The 11516-nt window shown below is 41.8% G+C and overlaps 1 protein-coding gene across 2 annotated transcripts; it reads right to left on the bottom strand.

Moving 5' to 3' along the window:
• Window positions 1-479: 479 nt before the first annotated feature.
• On the bottom strand, window positions 480-7547 carry LOC124001989 (zinc finger and BTB domain-containing protein 18.2-like). 2 transcript variants are annotated; one of them, XM_046309185.1, is made up of 2 exons: window positions 7381-7547; window positions 480-6018 (listed from the first exon to the last, which is right to left on the bottom strand). In XM_046309185.1, the coding sequence occupies exon 2, from the start codon at window positions 6002-6004 to the stop codon at window positions 4421-4423; it is 1584 nt and encodes a 527-aa protein (XP_046165141.1). In that variant the 5' UTR covers window positions 6005-6018; window positions 7381-7547; the 3' UTR covers window positions 480-4420. The 2 variants fall into 2 exon arrangements, with proteins under 2 accessions (XP_046165141.1, XP_046165143.1); XM_046309187.1 differs by lacking the exon at window positions 7381-7547 and adding an exon at window positions 6449-6753.
• Window positions 7548-11516: the final 3969 nt, after the last annotated feature.

Here is an 11516-nt window from a genome sequence, read left to right as displayed (position 1 = left end):
CTTATGCAGTTTACTTTCATTAAAGAAAATGAAAAGGTGATTAATATGACAACAATTGAAAGTTCTGGAAGAATGACATGCCCCCGCTAAAGATCCCCTGCAGGTTATGGGTTCAGTGGGATAGAGAAGACCAACAATATTACCACATTGTGTTGTCTGTATACAGTCCTCTCACTACTAACACACACACTTATCGGGTGTTGCTTGTGCAAAGGCAACAATAAAGACTCTCCTTGACAATATGTAAAGGTCGACAGTGGAAAAACCTCTTTCACCAGTTTGATTGCGTATTTCAATTTCCCATGCCAATTATTATATGGATTTATTGCCACAAATCCTGTCTTAGTTTAGTGTGTCTTGGTCAGTAGAACACAAAACATAGGATTGGACAACTAAATCCCAAAGTGGGAAGAGTTGTGCCCCTAAACATGTTAACATGGTAATATCAGGAAACGCACAAGAAAGACATCCACACGAGGCACAGAAAAGTATCCTGTTTAATCTATGCATAATCTTAATAAAGACCTAACTCAAGATTGTCACATCTCCACAGCACGCACACACACTCTCTGAAAGCACAAACAAAACACACAAAAAAGCACATACAATTACAGATCAAAATAAATTGCCTCAGGTTCTACACAATGTCAATTCTGAATAAGATTGACCCCTAAGCTTTAAACCACTAACACAGAAGCAATTGATTAATATAAAATATAACTTTCTTATTAAAAAATTATATTAAATTCTAATGGCACTTCTACAAATTCTAATATTACCATTGACATTTATCAGCATCTTTCATTTTACAAATCAAATAATTGAGTCAAAATGTTGCACAAGAAACAATTCAATAAATATTTCTCATGATTGTACACAATTTCACAGTCTTAACCTGCCAAATACACTAATTCCAGTATTAATGTAACCCAATACTCAGTTTTAGACTTAAATTCTACAGCATGAATTAGAAAAACAGAACCCCCCCTGATCAGGAGCAGTAGAATGAGTTTTCATTCGTCATAACTATCTCTGTGTTTCACATTAAACATGACATTATGGAAAACAATTAGGTTCATTCCCAAACATAGACTTAACTTAGAGCCAAACAAAAATACTTGCATTCAGTTTGCTTAACATTAAATTGAATTCCAGATTAAAAACCTTTACAAAAGTAATTCATTTAACAGTAGCAAAACTCCAACCCTGAAACTCATCTCTAAAAGCAGCAGAAAACAGGCTGAGTTGACATTTTGATAAGGTGAAAGGGAAAAAAAAAGAAAAATTGTATAGCCTGAATATCATCACAGCAGTCTGTGGCAAATGTATGAAAGGGGCAACTCCAGGTGCAACACTTGTCTCTGTTTCTACAAGGCACATTCTGTAACAATCCTGGAGATATAAATAATGACTGAGAAACCATCAAAAAAAGAATTTACTGTTCGTTTTCTAAGCCTGTACAACTACATGTGTACATTAGAGAAACAATACATCAATGTTTCAACTGCATCACATAAGAAATGTTCCTTTCAAAAGAGTGAGAAAATATGCAACAAACTACATTCCTGTATTTCGATTGAAATACCACAAATTGAACACTACATGACATCTAAAAAAAGGAAACACAGCTTCATGAAATATTGGGAAACTCATTCCAGGGGGAGGAAGGGTACATAATTGGATGTTAATAAATACTACCTACATACTAAAGTTCAGATGAATCAGTGTTGCGATACCTCATCTCAAAAAGGTTCTTGAAAATCAGGCAACACCAACACTTGAAAAGAGAAATACGCTTACAATTATAGTGATTGTGTTGCTAAAGACGCTATGGAGTCACTGTAGTATCCTCTCCACATAAAATAACAATGAAGCACTTATTTAATGCATGCTGGGAATCGAGGGCTGTTCTTCGATGCCTCCAGACAATGCACCTGTTTACCGTCTTCCAGGTCTCCCTTTGCCTAATACATTTCTCACATTCCGACGGCTCCATTCAATACAAAAAGTGCAAAGAGAGACTCATGGTGCCTTTTTTTCCCCCCACAGTGAGGGCAGACATGCACAATGATCCCTTGAGAACTACCTGGGACAGGAGAACAATGCTTGTATTGTATGACTTCTATAGATATTCTACACCATATCGGTGTGTTTGTTCTTGTGAACAACTGCTTCCTCTGCCGGAACAGCAGTCATAGCAGTATTACTCCCTGTTTTGTTCTGGAGTGAAGACATGGCCTGTGAGACATTACATCTGAAAAGGAAGCCAAGTTCACTGGAGTGAGACAGGAAAAGGAAACCCAAATCACGGTGGGAGGGAAGACATGAAACTCTTACCTAAGAGATTGAAGCCTTAGTAAAACACCTTGATAATCAACTCTACCGTGTTCTTCTAATACAGAGAAACAGCATACATACTGATAAATATAATATATATTTACATTAAATATACAAATAGTAAGAAATAGCAGCCTAGACAATATCAGTGTTGAAACTATATGCATGCTCAAAACAAGTGCTTCGGTGAGAATACGCAATTTAAGATTTGTGTGTAAGATACATTAACAGACCATTTCTTTACAGTAACAGGATTTGCAGAAATGAATAAACGACCCCAATATCAATTCCATAGTACCAAGATGACAAGGCATCAAAACTCTCTAAGCTTAGAGAAATCAGCTCATCTTTATAGGTCACACCTAAAGTAAACCCTGAACCAAGTTAAACGAATAAATCCTTCAGATCAAGTCTTCTCAGGACAGATGAAACCATTATCTTGGACTTTTAGTGCTACTCACCTTGTAGGAATCATATGTATAGCATCAAAATGAACCCAACTACAATGAAATCTTTCCAACACACAACAGGCCCATTAAACCCACATTCTGTCCAAAGATTCTGTCAAGCAAAGTTCCACCAAAGGATTCACTCAAACATTAAAATCAGACATCAGTAGTACTTCAACATGAACAGAACAATAGATAGGATACTTTATAAGAGCAAACACAAGGGGCAAAATGAACTCAGTAGATTTAGCATTTTGAGCTACGTGTTCTGATGAACGGACAGTGTGGCAACAAGACATCCACAGGACACCATCTCCTCAGAGAAGCACTGAGGCACACCGAGAGTATACTTTGACCATCTCTCCCACTCTCTGCCCTGTCTATCAGGGCATGTCTCCAGCATTATTATATGGACAGCAAAGGAATATGCAAATGTGGTTACCCTTTCTTTTACAGTGCTGTAATACAGACAAATAACCCAGAAATTGAACTTACTAAATAGAAGTCAACAATTGTTAATTAATAAAGAGCTTGATTTTAAACCACATGTATTACATTATTGTATGTACACTCATGAATCAATTGGCATACAAGTGCCAAGGGCTATCACTGAGTGACCAAGTTACTTAATGGTATTAAGGCACTGTAAAGGGAAAGTGCTGATCACATTTTTGAAGGCCCACAGATTAGTTGTATTGAAGGCAACAGGTCCTATGCTTGTATGAGAACAGGAGTGTCAATCATTTCAGTAGGCACCAGTGTTACAGGCATTAGCTGCAATCTTTAGTAATTACCACCCAAACTGTATATGCTAGAGCATAAAGGTGACAAAACAATTCACTTCTAAATGTTCATACAGCAGCCTTAACATTGAACATTGAAAGGCCAGTGCAGCAAAAACGTAATTCCTTCAGGACATGCTCAATCTTACTATATGAAAAACCCTTGCAACTCCTGTATTTATTTTCATCCTCTATTATAAAGAAACATCATGATGTCTGCTTCATTCCTACCATAAAGAAAACGACAATACTAGCTACCCCAAAAAAATTATCCAGTAGTCCAACTTCAAGTATTTTTTCACTGCCTTGTGATATTTCTTCCTGTTAAGCAGGTTGACTAATAAATAAGGTTGGATATAAAATAGATTGCTACTCTTGGGCAGTTTTAGTTTCCTCTTCCACATGTGCACTAACCAAATGTTAATCCGTTCAGGAGTGTGCGCTATAATTCACTTGCAGATATATGCGTAGAAATGTGTTTCTATTACCAGAATACACTTCATCAAGTTCAGCAGTTTTGCACTACCAAGACAGACAGAAATAAACAAGTGCAACTGATTTGTCCACCTTCACCATATATCCAGCTTGAGTGGAAAAACACCCCATCTTATTATTGTAAAACAAAATTATAAAGTCCAACATCCTTCCAGTGAAGTCCAGATTTGTGCATTATAAAGTTTCTACACTTTAACTTAAGAAATGCCACATGGATTAGAATTCCAAAAGGATATGTCTTTAACAATTTGTGAATATGTATAACTAGTACTTTACTGTGGAGGTATATGCAGTAGTAGTACTCAGGGAGTGATAAGACGTTACTCGGTCTTATTTCATGGCACTGGTGAGAGGGGTTTATCCAATGGCGAGGGTCTTGACAAGGCCACAGTGGAACTTGCGGATGTGGCGGTACAGGTCCCCAGACTGGGTGAAGCGCCGCTCACACCACTTGCAGGCGTGAGGCTTCTCACGTGTGTGAACCACGGCATGCCGGCTCAAGTTATGAGAGTACTGGAAGCTCTTGCCGCACTGGCCACAGGTGTATGGTTTCTCGCCAGAGTGTGTGCGCTCGTGCCGCTTCAAGGTATACATGCAGGAGAAGGTCTTGCCACACTGTGAGCAGGTGGGAACAGAACCGTCGGGGGAGAGCTTGGAGCGTGCCCCGTCCTTCTCGCGGAAATGCGAGCTGAGGTGCAGTTGGAGCACATGGGGACTGGGGAACACCTTGCTGCAGAGTGGACACACACACACCTGTTGCCCCGGGGGCAGCAGGACCCCACTGGAGGTGGAGATGTCTGAAGAGGCCAGGTCGTCCTCCTCCTCACTGTCCCCCAACAGCCTCCCCCTCCTCTCATCGCCCTCTCTGCCCCTCGTGCCCCCCCTTCCTCCACTGCCCACCCCCTCCTCCATCAGGTCTTCCTCCTGGGAGAGCAGGGCCGATGTGGAGCCGTTGTTGCCTGGGAAGAGGGCAGCGAACCCTGTCACCACTGAGCTCCTGGCACTATTCCCAAAGCGCTGGCTCTCCGGGCTCATCGCCTCACTGTCCTCCTGCTCTGACAGCAAGTCGTGTTCATCTTTAACAAGTGGCTCAGTGCCCTGCTGCTGGCTGTCGAGGGCCAGCTGTCCCGAGATGTAGGTGGGGTGTATGGGATCTCTGCTAGACAGTGGCTTGAAAGACAAATCCAGAGCACAGTCCATGTCAACTGAAGCCCGGGACCTCTGGGACAGCAATACTGTGCAACTACTGACATCAGCTTTTGTTTTTCCAGCTGTTTGGACGCAGGGCTCGGCCTCTGCTGACACATAATTGACACCTACAAGGTCCGGGGACCTGCCAGGGTGACCATTTGCCTTCTGCCTGCTCTGTGCAGACCTATCACAATCTGTGACAGCCAGCCTGACTTTGCTGTTGTCCATGTCAAACTCCTCTGCCGGGGGGGCTCTCTGGGGCAGCTGCTGTGTCTGTCGCCGGCCTGGCCCTGGCTGCTTGCTCTGCAGCTCGCTGTCTGAGGAGCTCTCCTTTTCCAGACAGCTCAGTGCTATCACCTCGCTAACCTTCTCATCCAGGTAGCACAGTTCCTTATCTTTCAGCTTGCTTTTGCACACTTTCACTATATCATACATGTGAAGGTAACTGGCCGCAGCCAGAACATCCTCCACTGGCAGAGTGTTGAATTCCAGCTTCCCCTCATACATAAACTCAAGGAGCAGACTGAAAGCCGGGGCTGTCACAATGTCACTGTTCAGATGCACAACGTCCCTTTTGTCTGGCTGGTCCCTGTAGAAGAGATGGAAGTACATGCTGCATGAGGCCAGCACAGCTCTGTGTGCTTTGAATCGCGCCTCCCCAACGAGAACAGTGCAGTCACAGAGGAAACCTTGGTGACGCTGCTGACTCAGGCAATGCAGCAACTGGCGGCTATGGTCTGGGAACTCCATTCTTCCGTCATAACCTAATGAAAAACAGGAAAAACTGGATATTAAATCAACGAAATACTGCCATATAGAGGGCACCACAGAGTGTCAGCAACACATCTGGTGTTCAAGGAAACTACAAACAAAAGTAAACCAACCCCAAACGAAATGTACAGGAAAAGAATACAACTGGCAGAAAATGCCACAAAGTAGTCTACCAATGCAAACATTAGCAATTAAAATGCATAGACATAGTTGTTTAAAATGTTTAAGACTACATTTCCATTGAATGTTAAATATAAGCGCCATCCCTATTACAATATGATAAAGGGGTCCTTATCATATAGACTTCTTTACGCATCAATAGGGCTACTTAAATCAAAATAAATATTGTTATTTTATTCTCGATTAGTCTACAGATTGAGGTGTGTGTGTGTTTTTCAGTGTTGTCCTTTTGAACTCTCCTACCTTTCTCTCAAGTTACCAACAGCAGTCTGATTAGTCGCGCTAGTTCTTGAGCTTCACATGGAAATGCGAAACGGACGGACCGGGTACAGTCGCACGCACGCTTCCACACAGACAAAAACGATCGCTACTCAGCCGTTGTTCGTGTATACTGAACAATGATCAGGAACCGTTCATTTACCAAGCATGCAAACAGAGACAGGCAAAAACTCAGGCTTGTGGATACCAGCACTCGCCCATCGGGCAAGGTTAAGAAAGACGCCAGGGGAGTGAGTAAACTGGTGCTCTGTTAGCTAATTACACTGCAAGCTGTAGAGTCAGCTGCTCTGACATCACCGCAATGGAAACGCTACCTCCAGCTGTGCTCCACTTTAAGCCATATGTTACTCTGAGTCGAGTTACGTACAATAGACACACAAACTTGTTTCAGATGTTGCATCAGTCCCAACACTAAAATATTATACACTTAATAAGAACATTTTATTTTAGGATTAAAGGACACTTGACAACAGTCGAAATATAGATAACTTTATAACGCATCGTTGTTCCTTTTGCGCACTAGTCAGCCACAACTTTAATGACACATACTTTTGTTCTATTGGTGTAAAGTTATTAAAATAACAATGGACCAGACTACAGACAACAAACAAATGTCCCTATGAACTTTTAATTAGGCCTAACCAATAATAATCCGAAAATACAAATGTTTGCTTTTCGCGAACTAGTTTGCCCTGTTTTAACGAAAGGAAAACTGCAAACAGAGGCAAGAACGCAGGAAGATAACGCTACATGGTCGTAATTCATGGCTAGAAGCCTTTACACAGCAAAGGAGATCAGCAACTGTCGCTGACCAAGCCAGCTGCGCTGCACGGAGGTAGCGCTGAATATTATAACTTTCGGTTTCAACATTTTCATTGTCAAAACGCAATACTTACAAATATGTTCCTTATCTCCGTGTTTTCTTAAATGTTCTTACGTTCTTTCATGATGTACGGACAGATGTTCGCCTTTCCTGTCGTTTATTGAGCTCAGTTCGACCCTGGCAGGCAAGCTGCACTCAGTGCTGTGTGTCAAGCAGGTTGTTAATGGACCAGTCTCGCGATAACACCAACCACAATAAGTTCTGTACTACTGCATGAACTCACACAGTGGCAGCAAGTAGCAGTGTTCTTTGAGAACATAATTTGACCTACCTTAATCTACCACCTTTTTCTGGAATATCTCCACCTGGGAATTGATTGATGCTTTGAACAATGTCTGTTCGCACAGTGCATAATGTGTATCAAATGTTTTGATAATTTTCTTTCTTCTCTTTAATGTATATGGAAAAGACAATTATGCTCCCATTCTATATACAGTATTTTTTTTGTCTGAGGATGCAGAACAGAAGATATTCCAACAGATATGTATTTTTATCTTGTTGCTACAACTTATATTGGGTGAGACCAGGCTGCAAGAAATGGGAAGTCCAAAAGGAAGAACGTTTATATAAATAAAACAGGAAAATACATTTGGGGGGATCACAACTTGCCATACCCCCAACACTCTGTCACATCTATAATAAAATATACACTTTGATATTTTCTTTAGGAATGATGGAACCTGCTCAATAAACATGCTGCGTTTATCTATCAAAGAGGAGATGATCATAAGGATTCATTATGGAGAGTAATTAAGACCAAAATACAGATGTTTCTCATTTTCACTGGTCGTCATAGATTACTAATTCCATATTTTCAAAATACATATATTGAGGGAAAGAAGTGGCTTCAAGTTGCAGCTGCTCTTCTTGTGGCCCCCTCTCCACCCACCCTGCAACTGCTTCAGTCACCTTTGCCCTGTGTTCCAGCTGTCGTGTGTTTTGAAAGGGCCATTTGCTGTTACTCTCTGCCCCTTGACAGAGAGGGGAGTGAGCAATGTGACGGGAGACGGCAGGCACTGGTCAGAAGGGGACACTGGCTAAAGATCCAGTTACTGCTTTATTCCATTTTTAGTCTACCGTTGACAATTAAATCTATAATCACCATGGCATCTTGTCCCAAGCCTTAGCAAAGCTCAAAAGAACAGCAGGTTTATTTTTTTGTGTTCTGTCATCCTGTCGGACAATATTGATTTTAGTGGTAAAATATATATGATCTATTAAAGGCATGTACAATTTTTCTGTTTGGTCAAAAGGTCCAAATATGAGGAACCAGTAATATAAAATACACATAAGAAAGTAAGTATTATTGAGTGAATTTATATAATTTTCAAATACTTATTGCAATAAAAATGATCTAAAATCATTTCTAACATGTGTGCCAAATGCCAACAATGTTAGTTATTTATATTTGTTAGGCCAAGCCATGTAAAGAACAGCTATGTGTATAAGAATGGGATCACTGGCAGCCCCTGGGTCCCCGGCCACACAGACCCAGGCAGCAACCAGTAGAGGACGGGTGGTGGTGGTGTGGTATGTGTTTATGGGGTGAGACAAAGCAATGGATGTGCCCAGGGATTGTGGCCTTCGAGAGAGGCTCAGCATGGTCAAGTCTCTCACACAGAGAGAAAGAGAGAGGTATGGAGAGAGAGAGAGAGAGAGAGAGAGAGAGAGAGAGAGAGAGAGAGAGAGAGAGAGAGAGAGAGAGAGAGAGAGAGAGAGAGAGAGAGAGAGAGAGCACTTCCTGGAGATTCTTTCCACCTCTCTGCAATCATCAATGGCATTCTCCCTCTGACCTACTCTTCGCTCAGATAGACAAAGGCACTGCATTCCTCTGCAGTCTGACTGCCAGGCCTAGCCAGGTCCAATTTAAGCATATCACTCATTCCCCCTGGACCAATGGGCTCATCAGGGGGCTGGTCATGAATGATAATTCACAGGTTTTATGCATTTTAATTGTTACTATTTATATCAAACAATTTGTTCTACTGGTTTCCCCCCAATGTATTAAATTGTTTCTAGAATAACATTAATATGACAACTGTGGTTTTGTTACAGAGTTGAATGTATGAAATGTCATACTTTCTCTTCATCTAAGCCTTTGACATAATAAGCTGAACACTTTTATACACCTATACATACAGTACCAGTCAAAAGTTTGGACACACCTACTCATTCAAGGGTATTTCTTTATTTGTGCTATTTTTACATTGTCGAATAATAGTGAAGATATCAAAACTATGAAATAACAAATATGGAATCAAGTAGTAACCAAATAATTGTTAAACAAATCAATATATATTTAAGATTCTTCAAAGTAGCCACCCTTTGCCTTGATGACAGCTTTACACACTCTTAGCATTCTCTTAGCCAGCTTCATCTGGAATGCTTTTCCAACAGTCTTGAATGAGTTCCTACATATGCTGAGCACTTGTTGGCTGCTTTATCTTCACTCTGCGGTCCAACTCATCCCAAACCATCTCAATTGGGTTGAGGTCGGGTGATTGGAGTCCAGGTCATTTGATGCAGCACTCCATCACTCTTCTTCTTGGTCAAATAGCCCTTTACACAGCCTGGAGGTGTGTTGGGTCATTATCCTGTTGAAAAACAAATGATAGTCCCACTAAGCACAAACCAGATGGGATGGCGTATCGCTGCAGAATGCTGTGGTAGCCATGCTGGTTAAGTGTGCCTTGAGTCCTAAATAAATCACAGACAGTGTCACCAGCAAAGCACCCCCACGCCATCTGTTAATTGAAATGAATTCCAGGTGACTGCCTCATGAAGTGAATGCCGAGAGTGTGCAAAGCTGTCATCAAGGCAAATGGTGGCTACTTTGAAGAATCTCAAATAGAAAATATATTTTGATTCGTTTAACACTTTTTTTGGTTACTACATGATTCTATATGTGTTATTTCATAGTTTTGATGTCTTCACTATAATGTAGAAAATAATAATAAATAAAGAAATCAGGTGTGTCTTTTTTACATTATCTCAGATGTTGAATACAGTTTTCAAACCATTCCAAACCAAGTAATGTAGCACCAAACAGATGTAAAGCTAAGCACCGTTAGAGGAGCAAAGTATTTGAGTAAATACCTGTACAGAAACACAAAGAGACAATGTGAAATGGCAGTACACTGTCTGCTTTTCTCTGCCCCAAAATGTGTGGTGTTTATGATCAAAGAGAGAGGAAAAGTGAGACAGGCTGTGAAGAAGTAGGATGTATGCTTGTCTGGTAGCAGAGACTGAGTCAAAGAACTTAACATGGTCTTTTGACCTTATTATAGAAAGATCAGTTACATCCCAGGGTGCACAACACTACTCTCCACTGGGGCAAAGTTTCAAACCAGGGAGGACGGAGTCATCACCTAAAACATCAACAGCAGGTTATTGGTGGAGAAAAGGGGGGAGGAAGGCGGGGTGCCTTGTAAGAATTCGCAGACGAGTAGGTAAACCGCCACTACCCTCCGTATTATTGGCCAACATGTAATCCGAGGTTTCACCGAGGTTTCCCCTCACTCTTTTGTTTGGGCACAGCCCAGTGTTTTTGTATGCGTGTTTGTTTTGGGTGTATTAAAAACCCCTGTTGTGTATTCCTGTGCCTGTCTCCAAATCCTTTATACCAGCATGACAACCGCCATATAGCACTCACGTGGGTAGCCATGAAGTGCTTTGAAAGGCTGGTCATGGCTCACATCAACACCATCATGCCGGAAACCCTAGTCTTACTCCAATTCGCATACCCCCCCAACAGATCCACAGATGATGCAATCTCAATGGCACTCCACACTGCCCTTTCCCACCTGGACAAAAGGAACACCTATGTGAGAATGCTGTTCATTGACTACAGCTCAGCGTTCAACACTATAGTACCCACGAAGCTCATCGCTTCAACTGGATCCTGCCATTCCTGATGGGCTGCCCCCAGGTGGTAGGGGTATGCAACAGCACATCTTCCACGCTGATCCTCAACACTGGGGCCCCTCAGGAGTGCGTACTTAGTCCCCTCCTGTACTCCCTGTTCACCCACGTGTGCGTGGCCAAGCACGACTCCAACACCATCATTAAGTTTGCTGACGACACAACAGTGGTAGGCCTGATCACCGACAATAATGAGACAGCCTATTGGGAGGAGGTCAGAGACCTGGC

Source organism: Oncorhynchus gorbuscha, linkage group LG17 (genome assembly GCF_021184085.1).
Source record: "Oncorhynchus gorbuscha isolate QuinsamMale2020 ecotype Even-year linkage group LG17, OgorEven_v1.0, whole genome shotgun sequence".
Classification (NCBI taxonomy): Eukaryota; Metazoa; Chordata; class Actinopteri; order Salmoniformes; family Salmonidae; genus Oncorhynchus; species Oncorhynchus gorbuscha.
Note: the sequence above shows the minus strand (reverse complement) of the source record. Positions and strands in the feature narration are given on the sequence as shown.

Excerpts from the sequence above, each read along its gene's own strand:
- LOC124001989 (XM_046309185.1), bottom strand. The coding sequence starts at position 6,004 with ATGGAGTTCCCAGACCATAGCCGCCAGTTGCTGCATTGCCTGAGTCAG.